General features: G+C 41.0%; 1 protein-coding gene across 1 annotated transcript; it reads right to left on the bottom strand.

Moving 5' to 3' along the window:
* Positions 1 to 29: 29 nt before the first annotated feature.
* On the bottom strand, positions 30 to 26994 carry GPT2 (glutamic--pyruvic transaminase 2). Its single transcript, XM_063410548.1, has 11 exons — positions 26319 to 26994; positions 15978 to 16067; positions 14389 to 14497; positions 10679 to 10812; positions 8480 to 8723; positions 7605 to 7684; positions 6924 to 7060; positions 6061 to 6235; positions 5135 to 5290; positions 3966 to 4078; positions 30 to 2748 (listed from the first exon to the last, which is right to left on the bottom strand). The coding sequence occupies exons 1-11, from the start codon at positions 26643 to 26645 to the stop codon at positions 2658 to 2660; spliced, it is 1656 nt and encodes a 551-aa protein (XP_063266618.1). The 5' UTR covers positions 26646 to 26994; the 3' UTR covers positions 30 to 2657.
* Positions 26995 to 27213: the final 219 nt, after the last annotated feature.

The raw sequence follows: 27213 nt of genomic DNA, 5'->3' as shown, positions 1-27213 counted from the left end.
GCTCCAGTGACATAGAAAATGGAGAAGTATTACCATTTCTTTAGCATGTGCTTTATTATTTGGAAGTCTCATACATCTGAAGTACTGTTATAAGGAGCACCTGGAGGAAGATCGAACCTAGAAGCATGCATTTGAAAGGAAGGATTGTCTGTTATCAATGGAATATTTCAAAGACATGGAAAACAAGCCTTTTTGTCGTATGTTTACAGGATTGTTCCACAAAAATGCACATTAACCTTATCACAATACATACAAATATTGTGGATGGACAATAGAAATCACACCCTTCCATATGAGATGCATCAAGAATAAATTGTTATCCCTTATAATGTCAGAAACAGAAAAGGCACCATAATAGAATGTTTAGAAAAAACTCAGTTTATGCCATTATATTTTGATTCAAAAGTGTAAGAATTGCTGTCCTGACTTAAAACAAAAAGCCTTTCACACCTGTAAATTATCATTATAAACTTGTAAATCTTTACATTTTTTTCCAGAAGTATCAGGTGCAAATGCAAGGCAAATATAAAATCTATTGACTTATTAGATTACAAATACTACCCCATGAAAAAGCTGTAGTTACAAAAATATAAAAAATATTCTAACTCCCATTGTTAGATCTTAGTTTCAATCTACACTGCATTAAGAGTCCAAAGCCAGATCTGATTTGGACACATTCCTAGAGTAGGAAAGTGCTGTTTGTCTTATTTTCACATCATTATTCTGACCTCCCCCCACGGTTTTGCTTTCTGGGTTTGTTTTATTAGTGCATATTAAGGATGCCAAGTGGAGAGTGCTGACAGGTTGTATTTTTCAATGGGTGGCAGCAGCATAAGTGTTCTCAGGGTGCTCTCCTCCCAAAGTGCACTGCTCTGAGGAGAAAAACAACTTTTTCCTCCAATCCTCCACAGTAGCTTTGTGTAGCAGCTGTGCCATTTTCATCCATAACCTGTGACCCCTGGCAAGTGATTGAGAGGAATCAATTCTCCTCCCAGGCCTCAGTAAGGACCTGTGAGAAGCTCACCCACTGCCAGTGCTGGGTCACAGACTGGAGCTGCTGTGGCAAGGACGGTTATTGGCAACCTCTCATCTTCCTCACATGATAAATTGGCACAGGTTTATCTGGATGGTGTTTCTCTAGCCCTTGGCTTTGGGAAGCTGGATCAGCACAGGGTGTGGAACCAGCTACAACAGCAGCCTCACAAAGTGCCAGTAGACATTAAAATGAGTTTACTTCTAAATAAGAACTTAAAATGAATGACTAGATTGAATGTGATATTGATGATTCTTGATGAATAAACTCCATAAATGCTGAGCCTAAGCCTGACAAATGCTAATGCTTTCACATCTGAATACTGAAAGCTCTGTTCCTTTAGCCCTTTATCAGAGCTAGCAGAAGGTATCCAGCTTCCAGCTCTAGAGAAACAGAAGCTGTCCTTTGTTTTGCAGGGAAGCTGGCAGAAATTAGTGGAGTCACTTAGCTGTAGTCCTAGATAGCCACCTTGTTCAGCTGAGCTTTGAGAAGCACTCAGGATCGCTCAGCCAGCAGCGGGACTGTGGAAGATTTAGGTGTCAGCTGTACTATTGTTATCTTTATGCTTGGTGCAAGGCATTATCCTTTAAATACCTTCCTCTTCATTAGAAATCAGCCCCCAGTGTTTCTCCTGGTAACAACGTGTCAGTCCTGGCAAGTTCCAGCTGGATTTTGGCCAGCTAGAGGGGCTGTGTGATGATTCCCAACTAATGCTGCCCACAGCCAGAGCGGTTCTGAAAGGGTTGTGTTTTACCCTCCTTGAAAGGATTGCCTGTACTCACATCTGCTTCGGGACAGTAGCGTACTCTGTTCCATGTGTATAAAAGATGGGGTTAACAGGAGACTCCTGGAGTTGTTATGGCAGGAAGTGTTCAGTGCCCTTATGCTGGGATCATGTGTTGAATAGCACAGGAAGAAGAAGATTGTATTCTTTGCTATGTTTCAGTTTCAAAAAATATGGTTCAAGCAGACACCAGTTCACTCCTCTGATCAAAACTGTATATTCCACTCCAGCTATGCTGGGATGATAGGATTTCTTTTCAGCAGGTATCAAAGGTATCTGCACACATCTGCTGAAGATTTTTTTAAACAAGCACGCTGTCCTTACATGCTTGATCAGGTTTGGAGAACACTTCACACTTCACAACAAAAACAACAAAAATTAAACCAAGCAATACCTATAATGTAGTAGTTTGGATTTTTGTTTAGTAGAATTTTAGGATGGGAAACACATTCCTATCTAAACAATTGAACTTGGCATTTCTGTTTTGTAAAAAACCCACATGACAGTAGTAATTTTAATGAGCATTTCCCTTCCCCAACCTATTGAGTCAAAAGTTCACAAATGTAACTTTCAATCAAGGCACAAAAACATTTACTGACTCTTCTCAATGCTTTTTTCACATTCTTCCCCTTCCCCTTAAAAAAAAAAACCTGGTGTAACAATGTCTTCTACACCAGACATAACTTTAATAGTCCAATAAGTTGTAGCAGGATCTGAGTCTGGTTCTATCTATTTTGAATTTAGTTAAATTATATAAACAGCACATTCTCAGCACATCATTGTTCGTTGTCTGCATTTGCCTTGAAGGGGAAGGGATGAGGGGGAAAAGCCACAGTAGTTTCATGCATATTTTTCAAGAAACTTTATGTGGAAGTCTTTCACTTTCTCCAGTAGGGTCTTCAGCTTCTCTACTGGAGGAAGAATGGTCATTCTGAAAAATAATATTTAAAGAAATAAAAAAAAATCCCATATTTTCTTTAGAACCAACTAAACCACAAACTTTGCACAGATCTTGATTAATCTCAAGGCACAGCAAGTAACATGTTAAGTTTAACATCTGGTTTGATGTGATTCTCTCATTTTTTTGCATTTATACTTTAATTTAACCATACTATAAACCTGAGCAATTTGTTTTTATTGGTTAGAATACAGGAATTCAAGAACTGTCAGGATTGTCAGTAAGAAATAACAGCAACTCAGTTTCCACCATTGGGCAGTTATGCCAAATTATACCCATTTTTTTGAGCTTTAAGAATTGTCAGTTATGAGTAAATGTACATTTTTTTCTTTAATTGAAAACTGAGTTCAGAAGCATTAAAACGATGCAACATCCCATTCTGCATGCTTTACTCCCTTTTCCCTTCTTCTGCACACCCTGAAAATCCCATGGGCTGTGGATGCCAGGCTGTGTGCAAGACCCACAGAACACAATGGGTTTCCTATTTCCACACTGGTGCAGGGATGGATTCTGCAGGTTTTGCCTGCAGCTGTGTGTACTCAGGCTGTGTTGCAGAACTGTCAAGGCTAAAGATACCCTCTGCTGTGTTGTTTCAGACTGAGGAAGACTAAATTCTCTGATAAATTCTAGCTATCAGTGGCTTGGCTGGAGCAAAGTTCTGTTTATTAGAAGCAAGTTTTGGTATTAGAATATTTAGTTCCACATCTTGTTTTGGTAAAGTTATCCAGAGTGTTTAAGGAGCAGATTTATAGGGAAGAGACTGCATTTTTCATGCAGTTTCTCCATATGGAAACACAGTTTAACCCCCTCCTCCCCCCAGAAGAATGCAGGACAATTTTCATAATTCCAGAGCCAACTTTAAAATTAAAGTCTAAACTATTACTATTGTTTGTATTCCTGGAGAAGGCATTTCAAATGCCAGTATAATAGAATATTATACTGGCATTTCAAATGCCACTAAAAATAGAATCAAATCATGCCAGCAAGCTGTAAAAACACCATAAAAACATGTATAGCTCATGTAGCAGACCAGGTCTTTGACCTTACTGCCAGTCTACAGAAATTGTCCAGTAGAAACTGAGACAACATAAACTGAAATAAAAATCCTTGCATTCAATCAGAAGAGAAAGAACTGGGATGGTACTTTGCTTACTACTGCTAATTTGCTTTTAAACAAGCAGAAATTGTACCTGTAATGGTAGGTTCCTTCTCTCTGGCCAAATCCACTTCCAGGTACAACACATATTCCAGTCTCTTCCAGAAGTTTCATGCAATAGAACATATCAGGTGCCATTTTATGAGCCTAAGGGAATGGATGCCTTGGAATTATTGAAGTCAAAATATTCCTAATACATAGAATAATTGCTTTTTTTCCTCCTGAAACCTAATGTTATATTATTAGTTTCTTATCCAATTTACTAAAGAAGATGAGGAACAATTGCTTATGGGGCAGTTCACACTGAATTAAATAACAGTACTTCATGGAAGAACAGGGCTGAAGAACTTACACAAAAACTCACTTCAAAAGAAAGGGTTTAGGTAATTTTGTTATTCCCCTTGACTTGCTTGTAACTTTTGTCAACATCTGAAAGTTGTACTTGGAAATATCTAAGGCACTGACATTTGATAAGATTAAATTAATTTGAGGACTGTGTGTTCCAGTTCTGTTGGCAGTTACTATTTTTTTCCCTCAGAATAATCTCCTGCCGAGGAAGTCCCCTGATTAATAACTATGAAAAGTTCTTAAATATATACAGGTTATATACCTAATCAAATAAGCAGCTGAAAAACAGCCCTATTTTTGTTCTCAGCTGTGCTAATAAAATTCCGTGTACAAAATGAATATTACAAATTAGGTTTCAGAGATCTACTTAGGGCCAGAAAGACTTATCATTTATTAACATAGGTTACTGTCCCAAAGGCAAAAAGGTGAAATTTGTAAGGAAACCTCCAGCCCTCTTTCCCATTCTTGGTGAATGTGGCTTCTCTCGTAGGGTCAGTAGCACACTGCCACTCACACGTGCTGCTCACCTCAGCCCAGGCACGGCAGCAATTTGGAACTGCACAGGACCAGCTACCTGTGTGACCTAAACACCAACAGCCTTGGGGACACCCTCAGCCTGGGAGCCCGAGCACTGGCATGAAACCATCTGTCCTGTTTTCCTCTCTTCAAAGAAAGGTTATTGATATATTTGATATATTATATATTGATATACTAATATCGTTGTATTTAAGATCATACACAGCCCGTTAAATACTGCTTTTGTACTCCATCTCTGGAATCACCGTTCATCATCAGAAGTGGCAGGCACAGGTTAGAGGAGGTTAAAATGGATTGGGGTAGGAATGACTGACTGACCTTTGCTTCCTCGATGGCTTTGGAAGGAATAAAGATCCGTGGGAAAGCGTACATAGCTCCCTGAAGGGGGTTGCAGTGAACTCCTGGGATCTTGTTAAACATGTCTTCTGTTAGTTTAGCTTTTTTGGCAAGGTTGTTCAAAACAGATTCCTTCTCCTGTTTAAAAGGAAGGTGCTCAGTTGGACACATTTTAAGTAGCAATAAATCACCGAGAGAAGTGATGATGTTTCAAAAGGCCTTCCCCAAATGAGACACTGGTAGGGCTTTGCTGAGCTGAAAGAGCAAACCATGTTCCAAATTCCAGGTGTGCTCTTAAAAACTGCAATGCAAAAAGGCTTTAGCAGGATACAATTACAGTGTTGCAGACAGATAATAACCTGCAGAAATTATCTGTGTGCCCTCTTCTCACAGTCTTCTTCCTGAGCTTCTACTCCTGGCTATTTTTAGAGACCATGTTAATTGAACCTTTGATTTGACTTGATAATGCAATATCTTAAGCTAGACTCAGCTTCATTTTTACAAGTGAGAAACTATATGTATACTTTAATACAGATTTTCATGTTGCTTAGTAATAGAGACACTGGATATTTAAGAAAAAGATTCATTTTATAAATTAATTTAAACTTATATTCCTGTTTAGATTTTAGTAACCGCAAATCTCAATTAGTAAACCTTTTGTCATATTAAACACAGGAAAAATGTTGAATGTATCAGCAAGAAAGCTGATTTGATAATGCCTTCCTAGTATTTTTAAATGTCACATTGAGATAATTTTCAATACATGGCATAGTTGTGTAAATTGGCTAATACTAGATTGTCCAAGGAGAAAGGAAAGAAAACTCTTTGGTCTCTGTGCATAATCTGAGTTCCCAATACTTAGGATAGGTTTGGGAAATGCACAAAAGAACAGGCACGTTATTGCTGACCTTTATGAACTGTGCATAAGATTCTTCTCCAGGTACTGGAGGATTCACCACAATATCCATGGCTGCTTGTCCTGAGACTGGAGGACAAAGGCGAACAGAAAGCAGCTTAACGAGCTGGCCTTTAATTTCCGGGTGCAAGTTAATGACCTCCATGTAACCTCCTCTGTAGCCACATCTGTGCCAAAGTGAACAGAAGAGATCAGTTAACCTCAAGTGTATAAATACAACAAAACCATGTAAATGACTGCAGGAGTGGAAAGACAATTGATGAGAATCTCACAACAGGTAAGATAGAGCTTGTTGAAACAGCTGCCACACTGATAATGGTTTAAGATGGAGCTGCATGACATTTCATTAAGTCCCAGTATCCCATACAGAGATAAAGGTGGACATGCAGCTTCCCTGGTAGGCAAGTTAACAATTAACATGGATCTTTAATCTTCAGAACAAGAGCATATGGCTGTAGCAGCATACATTTAATCAAAAAATTCCTTTTCTTCCATCTCCTCCTCTCCAAAACAACCAAACCCAAACATTTGTAATATCCCAGTGATTACTGAGCTGTTCCCTTGAATGTTGGAGGCCAATTTTCCTTTATCTAGGTCCAGATTGGGACTGTAGAATTTCACCTTTGTGGGACTGAGGCATTAGGTGTCTGAAATAAACACGCTTATTATTTGGTACTTTGAAAACCACTGAGTTAATCCATTACTCTGTGCTTGTTTTTCTTTTCTTAATAGTCTTTAGTTAAAATTAATAGAGGATTAATCATGATGGATTACCTTCAGGTCAGTAATATCAAAGGGCTGTCCAACCAGATTAATGAGGAAGATGAAATAAAAAAAAAACTAAATCAGACTTACTCGCCCATGTATCCCTTAGAGGTGGAGTGAAAAGAGGCCAGCTCAACATTGTTATAGTACTCGGGTCCCATCTCATACAGAATCTTTTTGAAGGAATGAAACTGGCATCCTTCAGAGTACACATTGTCCTGGTAAACCTGAACAGTCAGAAGACATTAATGTGCTCTGTTCCCCCAACTAAGGATAAAACACGGCCTTTTAGAGAGGCAGATGTGAACTGAAGAAACAGTGCTTGCACTCAAAACTTAAAAGCTGTTAGAAGACACAAGGTTCTTTGTAAAGTAGAAGTTACTGTAATGATACTTTTTATCTGATGTGACCACACTTAAAGGCTGGGCCTTTGGAAGAACAGTGAGCTTCTTTGTATGATTTAACCTTTACTTGTATGTTTAAATTGATTTTTCTTCTGTTTCTTCCATTTGCAGTGGTCTGAGCAGCATGTAGGTTTTTAAGTTCTTCCTTGTGTCCCCTACACTTTCTCTCCAGTTCAAACCCAGATCAAGCCACCTGTTATACTGATCCTTTCATATTAAGAATCTTGCATGTCTGTTGATGTCTTAATATGATAACAGAGAGTCTGCTCCCTGTACTTAAAAAATACCAATACCACACATGGAACAAAATGATACCTCATATGCGTACTCTTAGATGTGCTTTTGAGAGAACAGATCATTCCATTACCTCATCAGCCAGAAGAAAAAGTTTCTCTTCCCAAGCAAAGTGTATCACATCTTCAATGCACTTTCTGTTTTGCACCTGTCCTGTAGTTTGATTTTTAAAGCAAGAAGAAAGTTAGTGGAGTGTACACATACAAATCTTTTCGCCCTCACCTACTTAGATTACCACCTTTTCAAGAAGATATCCCTCTTCCTCAGGAAAGTGCTATTGAACTTTAGAATTCAGTTCACCAAGTATGAAATTAAGGAGCATTTTGAGAAGAATTATGGTATAAGGTAACTTAGTCCATCTCAGGCAAAGGGAGTGTGAGATACAGTAATCAATCAAGGCCTTATTGAGAGTACTCTGTGTATAGCTAATCACTGGAAGTGCTCACATGCATGATGGTTAGGTGGGAGCTGGCTTCTCACCAATCATCCTCAACTACTCAAGAAGCTAAATTCTGAGAGAGGCTTGCCACTGAGTTCTGAGTTATTACAGCCACTGCCTCTCAGAAGCCAAGGGGCTACAGGCCATGCTAGAGGCAAGATCTTTCCTAAAGTGACTGAAAGTCATTCCACAAGTCTGGAAAACTTCAGTGGAAGCAGCAGCTTCAAATGGGTTCCAGTGAAGTGAATCTGCTCCCTCCTTTCCAGAGTTCCACAATACTGAAAATATGTTTCTAAAAGTAAAGCACGCTGCCCTACTTAGAGCACCTACCAATCTCTGGAATTCAGCTCAACATATTTGACATGTGCTTAGAATTTGCCTGCAATGTCAAATGAATGAAAAAGGAAAGAAAATAAATAAAATAAATAAATTTATTTTCATTAAATAAAATTCCTACATTCCTTCATTAAATAAATAACATTCCTTCATTAAATAAAATTCCTACAGACCTGTGGGATTTCCAGGGTTGATGATGCAGAGGACTTTTGGATTGCAATATGCCTTAGCTTCATTCAAGGCACGGCGAAGTTCATTCACATTTAGAGCCCAGCAGTTTTCTTCATCCAAATAGTAGTTCACCTGGATAGCATCCAGTTCAGAGATGGCTGCTGAGTATAAGGGATACTGGGGTATAGGAATCATCACTCCTGTTCGGGATTTGCCACCTCCTGAGATCAGGATCTTTAAAATTGCCTGGGGAAAAAAGTAGGAATTAAAAAAATAAAATAGATCATGCACCAGAATTAATAATATACTCTGGAATAAGTTACTAAATTTCCTTCCTAAAAAAAGCGTAGAGTTAAGGTGGATTTCTCTCCTAGAAGCAGATAGTCAAAGGGAATTATTTATTTCAAGTTGTTACTGGCTGAGTGAGGATGGTCTAAGCTTAATGGAATCTGCTCATGTCATAACTTCCAAAGATCATGCCCAATCAACTGCAAAATTTAGGAAAAACATTTTGAGCACAAGGCTAGAGGGCAAGTTGGAAACAGGAATATCAAGATCATGATTTTTCTGTTGTGCTCTGTTGTAAGCAAAGAAGCTTTAGCTAGTTCTTGCTCATTGCCTTCCATTCATTTTTATCTCATTAACCACAAGAGACCAATAAATAAAACCAGAAATTAGAACTGGGGCCTGTGCAGATTCTGCCTTGGAACAGAGAAACCTGTTTCACATTAGGAGCAATTATGTTTTCATTTTCAAGTAACAGAACAGACCAAAGTCTGCATGTCTTGGGATGGAAATAAAGTCATATGTAGCTTATGCCCAGCAGATACAGGCAGAAAGGTAATGTTTGTGCTAAGGTCAGTCCAGACAATTTCCTTGTGCCGAGTGTCTGTGTGATGTGGAGGCTTTTTACATGTAAATTAAATTAAACAGCGCATGAGGGGCAGGAAGCAGAGAGATTTCCTGCCTTTATAACCACAGGAAAACTGAAGTACAGGTGCAATCAAAGCAAGCATCCTTATCAGCATCTAATTGGCATCTAAACCCAAAAATATCTTTTCTCTCAGCAGCAGTATCCTTTAGTTTCTTTATGGTTCTAGTACAAAATCTGCTGTTCTGTGCCTCTCATCACATACTCAGCTGCTAAGCTAATGATTTATAATCAACATAATTTTGTACCCACCACTAGTTTAAAAATACCAAGCATCCAAAACATATAATCAGGACCAAATGCATATTTAAAATCTCCTTAACACCATCTCTCCCCTGAGGTGTGAAACAAAAGTTGTTTTATCTTCAAAAGGGCCAAAGAATGAGACTCGTTGTAGTGCTGACTTTACATCAGTGGCGAAATCAAACCACACGGTGCAGATTAGATGCGCTTCGCTGCCGTTCCTGACAAGCTGCCAGTGTCAGAAACTCTGGAAAGCCAATTGACTGCAGGCCTCCGGAGAGCTGCTCCTGCCGGATCGCTGTCGTTCTGAGCTCTGCCACTAGATGTCCTTTAAAAAAGCACCTTCACCAACACTCTGACAAAGGCTGCTTTCACAAAAGCCAAACTGCTGCTCGTCTGTCAGGAAATGTGTCAGTGCAAAGGAGCAGTCTGATAGAGACTGGTATTCCTGTCTTAACTGAGGAACATCTCTGAACCCTGCATGAACTCAAACCATGAAGTTTTTCTCAAACAAACTAAAATACACAAACAGAAATAAATCTTTGGGATTTTCACTGGCATTGATCTGCACTAGCCATTCCATTAAGCTTAGACCATCCTCACTCAGCTGGTAACAACTTGAAATAAGATCATTCCTCCCTCTGCCACTGACTGATACTCTCTAATCTTCAGTGTTTATGTGTCTTAACCACTGAGAACAACCATTATTTAGTCTGAATGCACTGAATCTTCTACATTTTTATTTAGGCGCCTGTAGTTCATTTTATATGACCTTTACGGAAAGGTACAATTTAATGTATACTAAGAGGCTTTGCACACACTTCTTAGCTGGCTCCTGACATTCACACAAGGGGTTCTCTGGTTTGTTCACAGTATTGGATATTCACTGAATGTGGCTTCAGGATCTGCCAGAACAAACTCACAGGACTTTCTGAGACCAGAGGTTCAACAGGGATCTGTATTTGCAGAGGTAACTGATAAGCCAGGGTTTGTACCAAGAAGGGTCAGGTTTCACTGTAGCACTCACAGAAATGCCATCACTCGCCCCAGTGGTGAGATAGATGTTATCTGGGTCTGCAGGAACCCCTCCATCTCTTCTTTCAATATATGAAGCAACATCTTCACGGATGCAATTTATACCTTGGCTGGCCGTGTAGGATCCTGTGAAAAATACAGAATGAGATGAGAATTGAGTGCAATGTATATCAGATTTTCTGTATGCTAGCAAAACTCCTGAGCTAATATTGTATGGAGTAGTTTGTATATATGAGTCGTATTTATATGGATTCCCCAGGTTTGCTTTTTTTCCCATGGAGGAGGAAAGGGAGCAGATTTGTTCATACAGCAAAAGAATTAATTTGAAAGTAGGTACAATAAGTAGCACTAAAATACAAGAAATACTGGATTGGTAAAAAGTGTGATTTCAAGACTATTTTGCAAACTGGGACAGCAATCCTATTTTTACTATATTTCAGTTGCTTTCTTTATGTCAGAAGCACTCCTGAGTGTAAACAAACTCCTATTTAAGTAATGGGAACAAGGAACAGAGGTAGCATGAGCAATAGAAAGGAAAGTAACTTCTTTTAATCCATGATGAATATAAAGGTTTTATCTGCAACGTGAAAATAACATATTGTTTTCTCCCACAGTCTGAAACCAAAAAAATCCTAAACTGCTCCTCTCCTTCCCCCACAGCATCTCCCACAACCACATTTCAGAAATGTCTATAATCCCCCCAATCTCATGTGCAGTTTGCAAAGCACAGCTAATTTCCAATAATAATTGGAAATAAAATGAGGTGTTAGATGCCTGTGTGCATCACTGCTGAGAATGTGCAACAAATAAAGAGTAAAAATAAGCCTAGGTCAAGGTGAGGAATGAATTCAAGCTATGAAGCCTAAGACTGATGGACAAAGAAGTGACAAGTGTACATCTATTTTAGAACATTGTCAGGAAGCTGCAGAATCTTCTTTGCTTGTTGAGTGGAGTGGAATAATTACGCCTGACTTAACTCTTATCGCTCAGTTATCTGCTAGTAGTCTGCCTGGTAGGACTTCTGTGAAAGCATGATTTAAAAAGACAAAGAACCTTTGCAAGTACTGCACAATTGCATGGGACAAATCGGTGATTCAGGGCACGAAGTTCCCTGATGTCCTAAACGTTTACTTTACAGTAGAAGTTCTACTGGGTCTGTACCTGGGTCTTTGACCACAGCCAGGAGGATGCTGTTAAGGGAGGAGAACAAACCTAAGCTGTCATTCTGCCTTGTGCTCCATTGGGTGCTGTCCTACCACTCTGAGGATATACAGAACATTTATTGGCACTGTACTTCTACACTTAATTGTACTCAGTTGATGGCTTTGACTAGAGCCTGTGTTTGCACTGTGGGATGCAAATAAATAAACCCAACCTAAAAAGCTGCATATATTATATATTTTTATATATAGGAGGGATGTCTCAAATGCCTGGAAAGACATGCCAATTATCCCACATGCAAAGTAAGTGGTGTCAGTAGAATCCCAGAGTGTTTGGACACAGGAGAAGCTGAGGACACATCTGAGCCTTCATACATGGCCTGGGAGTAGCAACACTCAAAACCATGAGTAGGGTCTTGCCAAATGAATGTTCACTGGAAGTGAGAGTATTCTAGTTCACTTCCAGAGGAAATCTCATATTCATATTTAATTTACAGTTAATACCTTTAAATAGGCTGGTATGGATATGGATGTGACAGTTCAAATGGCTTTGACCATAAGTAGTGATTTCACCTTTGCGCTTTGCTTTTCAACAAATTTGTTGAAAAATAAGGTTTTGAACACAACACAGTGGGGTCAGTTTTTAATCTTTGGTTTTTCACCAAAGGCAATTTCTCCTTCTCAGCCATGAAGAGAACAGCAGTAAGTTGTCAGACTACCAACAAAGTGATAGAGGTGACTTCCATTCATCTGCACATCCCTGTGCCTCTGACTGTGTTTTGGGATCTGTACAGAGGCTGACACAGGGTTCCTCTGAGCTCCAGAGGCCAAGAGGAGGGGCTGACACAGGGTTCTGGAGACAGGGAGGGTGGAGAGGGGACAGAAACCAGTACAGCACATCAGTAAAGTCTACAGTGGTTTCAGTTGTCAGGAATTTAGAGATACAGTTGTTCTTGGCATAAATGATTTCAAGATTAAAACCCATTTAGACTCCAGTTATTTACAGAACCTCAATTTAGCCACTGAACTTAATAGGATGTGTTCAGAATTATCATCTTATTTGAATACCGCAACTGTTTCAGGCCTACTTCCTCAAAGTCTACTGAGCTAACAGAAATTATGGGAAATGTGTGATCTTCTGAAGAAAAGGGATGTTTTTCTGAAATATTATGCAAGGCTGAATTCCTTACATTTTCCTCTAACATGGGGCTACCATGCCCTTAAGGGGAAGGGGAGCACCAAGGACAAGACTGATCATTCTGAGAACTCCTTCCACATCCCTGAATTTGAGAATCACTACAAAGAATGACTGAGTCAAAATTCAAATGTATCCCCAGTAACTCCTACGTGCCAGCAGAACTATGTGGATTTATTGTTCCAAACTAAGACAGGAAACAGATTCATTGAGCTAGAGGAACTTCTCAGTTTTGATAAATGTGCTTTTAATGGTCTACATTAAAACACAAACCAATACAAAGAAGGTGAAGTTAAAATACATTTAATATTAGGATGTGTTGTTAGGAATAGTCCAAGCTTGAAATACTGCTAATACAATCACTGTTTATGTTTTGTTTATTTTATTATGTTTTGTTTATTATTTTATTAAGTTTCACAGCACCTACTCTTAAAATATACCAGTGCAAACAGGCACCACAATCACAAATATTAAGAAATATGCCAATTACTGCAATAAGTCCTCTGAAATGTCACCGTTTGCCTACTTGAAAGAAGGTAAGTGTGCCAGATTTTTTGCTCCACCCAGCAGCTGTAGCAGTTGCTGCAGAGTACAAATTCTCATGGCATTGCCAGGTACAGGTAGGCAGCACAATCACTAGATGGGAAAGAAATTGTCTCTTTCATTTCCTTTCTACTGAATATGCAATGTTTGTACTTATGTGGATATGACATGTGCACTCTTGTAGGAACAGTGGCTGAAGAACAGAGCTCTGTAGTGCTTTCAAGAGTTATTTTACCTTGGACAGATAGAGCTTTGACACCTTCAGTTAGGTAAAAGACTACCACCTTTCAGCAGTGCAGCTTTCCTTTTGCACAGGATTATTACCTGGGTACCTGAGGTTCTGATACCCCAGAAAACATACTTGAACTGATGGTTCAAATTAAGATCCAAGAGTGTGCACTGGATCAGCTGAGATGGACACATGTTGTTTGTGGACACCAGCATTACAGGGAAGTGGACTCCTGGGCAAAGAAACAACTGGAGGAGGTAAAACTGTAAAACCCTCCACGCAGTCTTAGCAGGAGACACAGAGCCCCAGATTAAGAGCTGTCATACCAACAGAACAGAGCCTCATTAGTGCTCTCTGCCACTTTCCTTGCACAAAAATACCTCAGCATTCCATTTAGAGTTATGCCTGGATGTTATTGTGGCAAGGGCTCCTTAGATTTCTAACCCTCACCTTCTCCTCTGTGACAAGTCCTGCCAGAACTTTGCACCATTGCTCACCACCCGCATCAGCTGCAGTTATTGAAACCCCCTTTGTTGTGTCTGACACCAACAGGAGCAAGGGGAACAGAGCCTTACCTAAGCTGTTTCCTCCACAGCCCTGCAAGATCCGCCTGGCGCGCTTTTTGGCGTCTTCTGGAAAGCTCGGGCTGTCCAACAGGTTTGGGTATGTACACAGGGCCACTACCTGGAGTGCCAAGAAAATGCCAATTGGCCACTTTGCAATGCTTATTTTAACTTGATGATATTATGTTAACTTTCCTTGGAAATGAAGATCACAAATACTGGCTAATTAAAAAATCAAGTTATTGGTTTATTGGTGAAGAGTTTGCTGTTGGTTTTTTTTAAGAGTTGTGCTCACAGAGTAGAAAAAAATCTTATCAGGTTCCAAGTTAAGCTATAAAAACAGTTCTAGAATTATTAACTATTTGTATTACAGACAGTAAAGATTCCAGTTGAGCTAAGCATAGTGCAAACACAGTAAAGCACAGTTAATTATTCCTATGCTATCTCTAAGCAGCTCTATCCTCCACTCTGTGTATTACTAGCCCACTTCTATAGCCCACTAGACTTTAAATATGGAGCAGAACTGAGAAATACAATCAAATTGTGAAGTCATAGTGGCATGTTCTAATAGTCCTTCCCCAAAATAACTTCTAGTTCTCACTGATTTGAATTCATGGGAAATATTTAATTTTAAAAAAGAAGTGGTGATATAGAACACAGTAAAAGTAGAAACACAACCCAGAAGAATTAAGTTAATGAAGGAATATAAGACTCAAAGAATTGAGAGGTCTCTTTTGAGATCAGCTTAATTTATTCCAGTCCCTCTCATTTTTATGCTTCCATGGTATAATATGGATATTATTGTTGTCATCTTGTAGGGCAATGATAATGAATTAATCCATGTGTGCACACAGTCATGGGGAGGAAGGATTCCCCATTTTATTTTATAACATTGGAATAACCTGTAATACATTTGAATAATGTATAAGAAGCTCAGATCTCCCTAGTTTGCTGCATAGCTTGATTTTACAATCTCATCACCTGGACTCTCAGGTCTTTGGTAACACTTCCATTTGTCCTGCAGCTCTCTGAATTAACATTGTTATAGATGGAGGATTTTACATGAGGGTGTGAGGGATGCTCAGTAAATAAGATAATACTCATTTTAACTTTATTTGTGTTTTAGGAATAATATACAAATATGAATTCTGTTGTAATCTTTCCTAAAAGTTAACCTACCAATTATCTTGCCTAGAGGTAAAACGTGCAAAATGAGACACAGTACAAGCAGCTGAACCCAGCTACGTGCAGATTTCAAAGTATTTTTTCAGATGAAGAAAGACTTCTGCTTTTTTCTTTAAAGAGAACCACTTCCTTTCTTGAAGAGCATTATTGATAATGAATGTGCTGACTGATAACACAGAAGTGGCAGGAAAAAATATGGGTGGGGAATGATATGGAAACTAAGGAAAGCTACTGTGTTAAATGAGGACAATCATCCAACAACAGGACTTTGGCTCAAAAATGAACATTTTAAATCCTTTACAAAAGAATAGTTTTAAATCTAATTGCATCTAGGGAATCATTAATACTAATACCTATATCAGACAACTTTAAGACAATCTAATAAAAAATGAATAAATATTTCATAGTAGTCTTACCTGACGGAGGAAGGTGATTGGTCTCTGTCCCATTGCATGTGCATCTCCAATGTTGGCTTTAATCACTTCAGTAAAAGGTTTTTTGATTCCCTAGAAAGGAATCATTCAGAATGTTTTGTTAGGGCTGAAGTAGAAGATTCTTTTTTAGTATCTGTCATGTGGCTGTAACTAAACAGTGCCTGATCTGGGAACAGCTACAGTGTTTAACGTAAAGCTTAATGCATTTCTTGTACAATACTGCCAGCAAATCTTACATGGTTTACAGAAATTATGTTGACTGTGACACATTTTTAAATGATAGGCTGGCTTTTATTTTTCTGCTAGCTGGAAGTAAGAGAGTGACTTGGCTGGAAACTAACACTGAAGTAGAAAAGATTAAAAAAGCATTTTGAATTGTCCGTATTAGAACAACTTCTTTGAGAGACCTAAGGGAGGGATGGATCAGTCAAGAAGCTAAAAAGACTTGAGGATATTTGAGAAACCACCAACAAAAGAAACCTCAAGACCTTTAGTTCTTTCAGAGTAAAAACAGTAAAGATGCTGCTTGCTTATTTATGTTACACTTAGATTAGGTATTTCTTGTATGATGACCCCACTTTTCCATGTAGAGATGTTCCACAAAATATAGTGAGGTTCTGTATGATAAACAGCAGAAGTGCTAAATAATCACCATGAATATTTAAAAGCTTCCTAGTCTCCAAAATCTGAATGGCCTGCCATTTTTCCTGTGAGAAACTGAATGCATCATGAGAACACAGGGAAAGAAGTTAATGAATGTTGATTAGCAATCACAGCTCTTTAAAAAGCAAAACTGACTGGTTGAGAAAACCACCAGTGGTTTAAATAAATAATATTAACTGAAAGTAAAGGCCAACTTTACAAGAAGAATAAGTGAGAGAGACAATAATAAATTTAGAGTTGTTCTAATGTCTATTTCAGAGATAGCAGGGAGGCATCCTAACAGTGACAGAATTGTCATGTGGACTAAGGAATTGCAAAATCAGACGGATTCATTTTCTGTAGAAAATTATCCATAACAACTTGATCTGGGTATGAACTCAGAAAGCCTCTTCCTGGTCCATGTATTTACAGCCAGTTCCTGGATTTGGATATAGAATATGTGTCTAGTGAGCCTTTACTAATTTTTGTTTTTCCACCATGGCCTATGGTGTTGGACTTCAATGACACACCAGAAGCCAGATGTGCAAGTAGCAATAATACAGGCAGCCACCAGGGTTACAGATTCCCAGGAATGCCAAGATTTGGAGCTTTAAGGCTGCACAATCCCCAGTATCCCACTGGATGGATCCAGTCCATCATATATCTGAGAGCCTTTGTGTTTGTTTGTTTGTTTGTTTGTTTGTAATTAAATATTGAGTTAGGAATGGCATTAGGACCAGACAATTGGGATTACATGATCCTGATTGAAAAGGGTCAGTTTTATACGGCCTTACATTTAGCAGCAATTGAAAAAACAAAAGTTCACTTGAAATAATTGAGACACACTGAGTCCATCAAGTCATTTGCTTTTATACTTGTTGATCTAAGTGTTCACCAAATTAAGAGCCTCATTTCAGCTCTAAATAATTAGAAATAGGGATGTCAGACATTACCCTTATCTGAGGCTGAAGTTTAGTAATTTATGAGCAATGTAAACAGCTAAAAATGTGTTCTCTTCAAGTTATCTGGGGTCCACTGACAGCACAACACTGTTTCATTCTAAGTACAAATAAGCAGGAAGAGAAAGGTGTATGTAGAAGAAGAGCAAATTCCATTTGCTTGAAATGAAGAAAAAATCCCACGTATTTTGGTTGCATTTGCTGCTTCCAACAAATTGAATCAGTTTCACTAGATTTGCAAAGTAATACAAATCTGTTAAATATTATGGATGATACTTTATTTGCCTCTAAGTTAGGCAATCTGAAAACATAGCAACATAAAATAGAAATACTCTGATTTATCAGATTAAAACCAAAAACAAACCAACTCCCTAATAATAGAAATACATTACATTAGACTAATTAGATTTTTTGCTTACAAATTCTATTTTTTCTGCAATAAAAAATAACTGCTTCTGTGGTTGGTGAAATGCTGAAAGGTACCTGGCATTTTATAATGTACTTTTGGAGTTTTTATAGTGGTACAGCCTTTAAAACAAAGGCAACAGGTCTTTCTGGTGCCTATGTCAGGCTTATCATAAATAATGTTGTAGCTTATTAGCATTGATACCATTTATATCTTTACTAGGGCCAAACTCAGTGTTTTTGCCATCACTGCAGGTATAGAATCATCACCTACTCCACAAACCCCATACTCCCTTTGTTTCTCAAATGATGGATCTGGAACAAATAGTAAACTATACACAGTAGTTCTTTCACCAGAAAATCTTGTTAGAGAAGGAATGCTGCATTTTCTGTGTGGTACAAACAGTTCCCACATGGGCTTAAGGGCCCATGGTTCTCTTGACTAATTTATATTTCTTGATCTCAGCTACAAGAGCTGTTGTCTTTTTGCCTTTCAAAAGAGAAATGCTTTTAAATAACTGGAGCCTTCTCCTTCCCTGACAACGAGTTAAATGTCAGCAATTCTTTAGAACTGCCTTCATGAGACTTGTTATATCCTCTCCTAGTGAAATCTATACAAAAATTGCTATGGCCACTTAGTATTTTTCTATTGCTTGATTTCTAGTCTCTCTATGGAAAAAAAAGGAGTATCAGAAGTTGTTCAGATTTAGTTTAGAACAAAAAGTTCTAAACAAGTTCTTAAAAAAATATCTAAAAAAGTTATTTAGAACAAAAAGTCCCATCTTACCGTTTTAAAAAAAAGGAACAGAAAACAACAAGAGGCAAGAACAAGTGCCGAGTGTTAATGGGTCAAAGTGTCAAAGCAGGGACACCAGAAGCTGGCAGCAAGGGAAGCCTAGACAGGGCCTTTGACTCTGGAGAAGGGCTCAGGGCAGGATTCTGCTCAGATCCTTCAGACAGAGCAGCATCAGTCACTGAGTACTTGTGTCAAGGTTTCCCCAACGGTGATGGGTGTGGGTACCCAAGGGAAGGGTTATGCCAAATACTTTTTGGAAGATCTGTGGAAAGATCTGTACGAAAGGAGGAAATGTGAATGTGATGTCGATAACCTCACTATCAAACTGTAGAGCAGCAGGAAAAGGGCTGCAACAAGTCATGGATTTATTTCACTTCAGAAGGCTACGCAGTCTTTAACCATGTCAGCAACACACCTGAGCTGAGACAAGTTACATCCCTGCAAGCCAAGGAACACCCAGGGGGAGCAGGAACTGGGCCACTGGAGTTGTTCTGCTCTCCTCTTGGGATCCCCCACCACACTTGCCTGTGTCTCATGCCCTCCCTCTCTCTGGGTACAGGTAGGCTTGCAAGGTGTGCTTGAGAGGCAGGCTGGCTGCCTGGAAGCAGGCAGAGCTCTGCAAAAGGGAAGCTTGCATAACAGGACCTTTAATAACAAACTAGTGAGCAGTAAGTTCCAGATGGACTCTCCTGCCTTGTGAGGAGGATATAAACCACATCAAGGATCAGAGGCAATGCCCAGCCCTACAAAACAAGCTCTGCTCCAGCCTCCTGCCTTTGGCGGCACCTCACACTGTGCTCACAACGTGATTCCGCTTCAGCTCGGAACAAGGCCAGGCTGCTGCCACTCTTCTGACAGTGTTAGCAAACAAATTCACGATAGTAGCCCTTTTTTAAAGCTGTAGAAGCCATTTTTCACTTCCATGTGTAAAACATGCACTGTCTTTTTGTAGCCATCTTCTGGATAATGAAAGGATTTTAATGGAATAAAAGAATCTTCCAGGATTTGGAATATGCTCTTTGGAAATTTCTTCCTCCAACAGTTACTTCTGTCTCTGCTCTGTTTAGAGGAAATGGATCTTTAAAGAAACCTGATGAAACTTGAAGCAAGCCAGACACAATTACTCTAACAACTGTATCAAGATATCACACAAAGTTGGAAGAAGAGATTTTTATACATGAACTGGAATTCACTGATGCAAAGTCAATACAAATCTTTATGCAGTTAACCAGGTTTGGGGAAGTTTCCTCTTCCCTAGACATCCCCAGAGCCTCTGGTAACCCATCAGGAAAGGAGAAGGAAGTATGAAATGATGAGCTATCTCTCAAGGAGGGAGTTGTGACGCAAGAAGGCTTGGGAGAATGACTTGATGAAAGAAGCAATGCGATGCCAGAACATACACCACCCCAAAGAACCCCCAGGAGGGCAATGCCCTGCCATACACCACCCCAAAGAACCCCCATGAGGGCAATGCCCTGCCATACACCACCCCAAAGAACCCCCAGGAGGGCAATGCCCTGCCATACACCACCCCAAAGAACCCCCAGGAGGGCAATGCCCTGCCATACATCACCCCAAAGAACCCCCAGGAGGGCAATGCCCTGCCATACACCACCCCAAAGAACCCCCAGGAGGGCAATGCCCTGCCATACATCACCCCAAAGAACCCCCAGGAGGGCAATGCCCTGCCAGGACCTGCTCTGTCTCGGAGGAGTTTTAGTGTACTTGCAGGTTCCCTTTACAAGGTACCATCGGACAATGCTGGCAAACTGCAAAATACCCCTGTGCCCAGAAAGAGTGAAGAAGGGTGCAAACCCACCTGACACTGTCTTTTTTAAGTCTTCAGCAAATTTCAAAGGAAAACCATCAGTCTGGAGAGAGCATGTGTGGATTTGGTAATGGCAACAGGAAAGAATTGAAAAGAGTTCCCTTGAGGAGGCCATGAAAATGTGAGCTGCTTTTAACCCCAGAAGAGAACCTTGGTATTACAGCTACCTCTGAATTTCAAAATTTGCCTGCTCCTGGCAGCTCCCAATTGTTTCATTTTCCTCGCCACTGCTTTGTGCCTCCTCTTGATGGTTATCAGGCAATAACATCACACTGTGAAACACTGTACTATTTCTTGAGACTGCTTTTGCTGTGACTTGCACAAACAAGCTGTACAATCAGAGCTGGCAAACCCAAACATTTCAGCACAGCTGAGATCTACACTGTAGTAGCCAAGTTGCTTGCTTGCTTTTTTCTCTTTAAAAGAGGCCAAGAAAGCACTGCCCAGAGGCCCTTAACTAATTGGGACCTGAAGAGCTGAATTAGCATTCCAATATTTTTATTAAAACAGCTCACAGAAGAAAAATAAACCTGACCTGCTTCCCTTGGAGTAAGGCTTTGAGTTTGTATTATGCTTGTGTAATTCAAGCTGACATGAGCTGTTTTGGGGAGGAAGGAAAAGGTAAATTCTGGATTTTGACTTAAAATGGCAGTGATGACTTGCATCCCCCTCATATCACATGAGAAAATCGGTGGGGCTGATCATTAATTGGCAGATCTGGTTCAGAGATTACAGAACAGGACTTGTCCTCAAGTTACTTTTGCCTGACACATTGATCGAAGTGGATATACATTCAGAATTTTTGCCTATATAGATAAAGCACTAGATTTCATAACATAACTGGATTTCATAAATTTCAGAATTAAAATAATGCTCATTCAAAAGTGATTAGACATTAAGACCCTCTTAATTTGGGGAGTTATTGGAAAAGGTCTATTTTAGAATAAATTTTGCTAATGTATTCAACCAGAAAATATCAAAAACTGGATTCTGTGGGCTGTGAGCTTCTGAACACATAATTTTGATAACTGTGCTCTTGAAATCAGTTTTCTTTCACCTTCATCTGCAGTAGTTTTTGCCCTCTTAAAAACCATGGGTTTTACTACAGATTCACTTATGTATGCAACATGTACAGACAACTGAGGAACAACAGTTCTGTCTTAATGAGGTCAGATGCTCCTGCCTGGAAGATACTTTCTTCGTGTGCACACAGTCACGTATTCAAAGCAGAAAATTATAGGATGGTAATTTAAGCTTAACATCTTTCATTACTGGGTGTACCAGTCAATCTTGAATCTTTTCCTTGGCATGTTAAATTATATTTCTGCATGTCATTGTCTAAATTGTGTTTTATCTTTCCAAAACTCCCAGGGACACAGGCAATTCACATTTATAATAAAGGCTGGATTCTAAGTCAGATTTTTTCTATTCAATTTAAAAACCTGATGAATTAGTGAGGGGGAAAAAAAGCTCTACAGTATTTTACCCAAAATACTTTAGCAGAAGCTGCCTGAGATTTCAGCTGCCTAAGCAGAAGGATTTTGGTAGTTTTATTGTCTAAATAGCAATGTAGGGAGTGAACAAGTGGCTTGAATAAACGTGAAACAGGAACCTATTTGCAAGAGTTATGCAAATGAAAAGCGTGGGCACAGGAGATGAATGTACAACCCTTTCACTGGAAAGGTAACAGCAAAATAGGGGCTTCAGTGTATAGAAACTGTATAATGCCACTGACGGCCCACAGCTCCAGCCCAGGGCTGGGATGTGTTACCCACCTGTGCTATCTGAAGGAACTCCCTCTTCCCACCCTACAATTCTCTTTCAGTAGCTGGAAAGTTTGGCAGGACCCCGCGTGCCTTGCACTGAGCCAGGCACTGCTTCCAGTGTTACCTGAGCTGACTTGTGCATCCTGAAGTGCTGATTAATATGAACATGCTTTGCAAGGAGATGTGAGGCAACTTAACCTAACCCAGAACTTGACATTATGGAAAACCCAATCAGGAACTGGGGAGAAAAGGAGAATATAAATGAACAGAAATGGCAGAGTAACAGACAGATATGAAGGGATTTTCCATAACAAGGTCAGTTAAAATTAGTATGAATGCGAAGCAACAAATCAGGTATGTGTCCTGCCTGTGTAAAGATAAGTTAGTTTGTTATTACTGATTAGGTAAAAAGAAGGGCTCTGTTCAGAGATTGCATTATTATTGCATTGAATTTGTGTTCAGGAGCAATTTTCTAGTCTGAAATGTAATTAAAGTCAATACTTGATACCGTGGCCATCTGTTAGCAAGTCTACACAAAGGGGGTAGAAAAAAGGTCTTAGTTGATTGAGTTCTATTTAGAGTGTAATCATTTATTAAAATATGCCTGTGTTCTAGCTTGCTTTAAAAAGTTGCCAGAAACACTAAGGAAAATGGTTGGAATCAATTATTTCTGTCATCTTAGTAACCTAGAATCAGCTAATTGCTACCAATAGCAAAAAGGAAGAGAAAAAGGGTTTTCACTTTTGAAGCATAACACAATTTCAAAATTATGAAACAAAAGGTTCAGGAAAGTAATTCAATCACTGATTTTGCCTGAAGATTTCCATCTTGAAAGACTTAATGTAGATCAAACCCCTGATTTTCCACCTAGATGCATATAGGTCACAAGCCAGCAAAACTTGTGAAATCCAGGTACAGCATGCCTCACCCCTATTGGGCAATCAATCTTAATCTGCTTTAATTGAGTATTTTACTTGTCACTTACACTGGCTTAGTCACAGGCACACGAGCTGAAACTAATGCCTCATTTTGTTTTTTTTAAGGAACATCCCTTCAGTTGTCCAGTTAGAGACTTCTTGAGTAACATTCTAGTCCTTATTTCTGTGTGCACTGTGGAATTACAGCTCCTGTTGTGATCATTTGCAGTTAATACAGAGAAGCAGCAAGTGCCAGAGAGAATAATAGAGGAGCTGCTCTTTGAGATGTGAGACAGCAGAACAAATCTCAGTGCAGATGAAAGCTTACATTGTGCAAACAGCTCCAAGGAGCTGTTTTATAGTCTCCATAACAGCTGTAGGAGTTACACAAGTATGAAGAGTAACCCAATGGAACCAAGTTTAAACAGGGAGAGCCTCTATCACATCTGATTAGACAATGGCTGCATTTAGGGTGCTTTTAGTTTAGAAACAAATTATCTAAAGGCATCCGTGCAGAACAGGATAAATGCAGATTTAGTGCCATTGCTTCACCCCTGCCTGTTTTTGTTACCCAGAGCCACTGCAGTGCTTCCACCTCATACCAGGGAGCCTGTGCTCTCCTGCCTGTGCAAATCTCCTTCCCCTTCAGATGCAGAAGAGTTGTTATGGGGCAGTTCTTGCTGCTAGTGAAGAGTGGCCATGGATCTAGAGATGCTGTGGGGCACCTCCTTCCTCTGTCAGCCACTTCAGCCTCTTCCCTTTATCCAGCAGTGTTAATTCTGCTGGCAGTGCTTGGCCTAACTCTGTGAGCTAAGACTGAGAGGGATGGGAAAAGCTGTGCAACTTAAGGAAACAAAGAAGTGCCACTGACGGGTGAGCACACAGAATTAAATTTCAGACACACATTCAAGCAAAAAATAGACAATTAGATAACCTATAATTTTTCATTTATAAGGAGCCCAGGTATTACTCAACACTGTGTGCTGTAGCAGACAGCTTGATCAAACACCAGAATGAATAACAGCATTTTTATCAGAAAAGCAAAGAGCAATGAGTAACTTGAGAAGTGTGGAAACAAGTAAAGTATTTCTTTCAAGTATTTCTGCTTCCTCAAGTTAATTAGTTCTCTGTGCATACACTGTCTCAACTTTTGCAGTAATTCTGTCCTCTATCCCTGCCAGCTGGGAGGTTTTATTTGCCTTACCTGTGTTAAAGCACAGTCACCCCTAGGAATGCTGGTAGCCATTATCAATGGCAAACATTATTTCATGAGCTGGTTCCAGCAAAATAATTAAATGGAAAATGCCATGTAAGTGGGCACAACAAAACTGACATAAAAATCTTTTAATAAAGCGATTGGCAATGATTTGCTGTTATATTTTTTCAAAAGTGCACAGTAGATTATTGTCTCTGCCAGTGATTCAGCTGGTAACTGGAGTAAGCAGGGGAGCTGGGAGGAGTTTGTGAAGGGCCTTTTATATTTGTTTTGTCAAGTAATATCCCCTGCTCTGTGATGTTAACTTGAAAACAAACATGCTCAGTGAGAACTGGAAGGTTTTATACTCTGGAAAATGCATCCACTAGGGAACCTAGTTGCATAAACACAATGACACCTTTATAAACAAGTTTAAAAGCAAAAATCAAAACAGATGTTCCAAAATTAATTCTCCATCACCACTCTGAAGTTTCAAAGTGAAATTCTTAAAAAAAAAAAAAAAAAGGCTGTTTGTAGTAATTACTGAGTTAGACATAAATAGTTGATGCATATACTACAGTGAGCTCAAAACATGTTTTACGTTCTAAAACAAGGGAAACCAAGTAACATGAAGACCAGAGAATTAAATCTCTTATGGTTAGAATTGCTATAGCACTTTTTTGTTCAAAGCACTTTACATGAACTAATGAAAATGTTCTTGCAGTACCTGCAATAAGATATTAGAAAGGTTCTCTAAAGCAGTGACAGCAGGGAATAACAGCTAAAATTGCAAAAAAACCACTCTGCCAGACGCTTTATTCAAAACAAAAATGAGTCCCTGTGATGAGAGGGGAAGCTGTGGTTTGAATGGTAGAAGCAAAAAGCCACGTCTGTATTGCTAAGGGGTTTAAAAAAATCTTTTTTTCAAAGAATGAGAAAGAAATAGGAAGCAAAAATATAAGCACCGACTGATTTGATGCTTTATATAGCACATACTGGCCCAGATCCTTAGGATCTGCTTTATTATCTGATCCGCCAAAGAGTACCAACCACCTACAACTTTGGGCAGCGAGTGTTCGTGCTCTGAAGGTTTGTCCTCAGGCACCCCAGCTTCTGCAGCTAGAAGAAAAGGAGCACACTGCCGGTGATCTCCTCGGACGGCGCAGAGCAGCGCTGGGCGAGGCTGCGGGGCAGTGCCCGGGACAGCCGGGCCAGCTCACCTGCCAGGAGCCCGGCCAAGGCAGTGCCTCTAAAATCCACATGAACAACTTAAACGCTCTATCAGGATGACGAAAGCTGGTCACTCACCCCCTCGTATAACACAAAGGACACGGGATTGCAGCAAAGGGTCAAAGTGGCCGGAGAAATGTAAACACTGCTTTATGGGGGTGTCCCGTATCTGCCTCAGGCGGCCAGTGACACCAGATGAACAGTAGCCAGGCAGGGTTCCATTGTTCCGTGCCTCTGCCGCCTCCCGTGGGAAGGGGCTCGGGGCCGGGGTGCCGCAGCGGAGCGGGGCCGGGGCCGGCCCGGGCAGGGGCGGGAGGCGCAGGGCGCGTCCGGCCACGGCTCGGGGCAGCAGAGGGATGGGGGAAAGGCTGCTGAGCTCCGAGAGTTTTTAACTTCCAGGAGGCACTCGTGGTGCCTCCCGCTTTCCCGACGCTTCCACAGGGTCACGTCTCAGCCCCGCGGGGTGTCACGTCCCCGCCGAGCCCCGCGACATCCCAACCGGAGCGGCGGCGGAGGAGCGCCCGGGGCAGAGCCGGTGCGGCTGCGGCGAGCGCGCCCTGCCCTGCCCGGCCGTCCCTGTCTCACCTTCCGCAGCTCCTTCTCGATCTCCCCGGCTTTCAGAACGATGGGGCCGCGCACCGCGTATTCCACCGCCTTCACTTGCGGGTTCATGGACTCCAGCGTCAGGATCTTCTCCCTGCTCGCCTTCTCGTTGATCTTCACGGCGGAGGGCTTGGCTGCGCTGCTCCAGCGCATCGTCCCCTCCCGCCGGGGACCCCGCGGCTGCCGCCCGGCCGCCAGCGAAGCGGCGCAGCGCAGAGCCATGTCCGTCCTTCCGCCCCGGCAGTCCCCCGGCCCGCGGCCGCACTGCCTTGCCGCAGCTTGCCTGGCAACCAAGAAAAACCGATGCATGCTCGTTCGGGTAGTTCCCAAAGCCAGATTAAGGATACGAGCCCTGAGGATCGGTGTATTTGGCAGTCGGAACCGGGCGCTAGTCAGATGCACGCGAGCAGGAGGTGCAGTCAGGAGAAACGCCGAAGAGCTGCCACAGTTACACGTACACGCTCGATCCTCTCATGTCCAGATCCCGCAAACTTAATTGCAATGGACACAACTGATCTTGCAGTGTTGCGATGCCACCACAGGAGCAATAGGTCCCACCATTGCATCCGAACAGCGCCGCAGCCCCCTGCCCCGACAGAAGTGCCCGCGCTAGTGCTCTGGAAGCGTCCCGGGCAAACCCATCCTTGTGGCAGCCGGCGCTGCCCCGGCCCCGGGGCGTGCTAAGGTGTGATTGCACCAGCCGCGCTGCGGACGCGCTGCCTGGCGGGGGCTGTAGTCCCGGCTGCGCCTGCCCACCGCAGCGGGTCATGGGCAGGGAACTACCGCACCCAGAGGCCTCCCCGGGCCGCTCCCGCAGTGTCTGCAGGGCGGGGCGCGCTCCCGCCGCTGGAGATGCCGGGGGAGCCGGGGTCAGGGC

This window comes from Prinia subflava, chromosome 13 (genome assembly GCF_021018805.1).
Source record: "Prinia subflava isolate CZ2003 ecotype Zambia chromosome 13, Cam_Psub_1.2, whole genome shotgun sequence".
In the NCBI taxonomy this organism is placed as follows: Eukaryota; Metazoa; Chordata; class Aves; order Passeriformes; family Cisticolidae; genus Prinia; species Prinia subflava.
The sequence above is the reverse complement of the archived record's forward strand: the minus strand, read 5'-3'. Positions and strand labels throughout refer to the sequence as shown.

What these genes read in the sequence shown, in the direction of transcription:
- GPT2 (XM_063410548.1), bottom strand. Translation starts at nt 26,645, where the DNA reads ATGCATCGGTTTTTCTTGGTTGCCAGGCAAGCTGCGGCAAGGCAGTGC. An exon ending in CAATCACCTTCCTCCGTCAG is followed by an intron (nt 14,498 to 15,977) that starts GTAAGACTACTA and finishes TTGGCACTCCAG; the next exon opens with GTAGTGGCCCTGTGTACATA. An exon ending in GGGCGAGTGATGGCATTTCT is followed by an intron (nt 8,724 to 10,678) that starts GTGAGTGCTACA and finishes TTTTTTCCCCAG; the next exon opens with GCAATTTTAAAGATCCTGAT.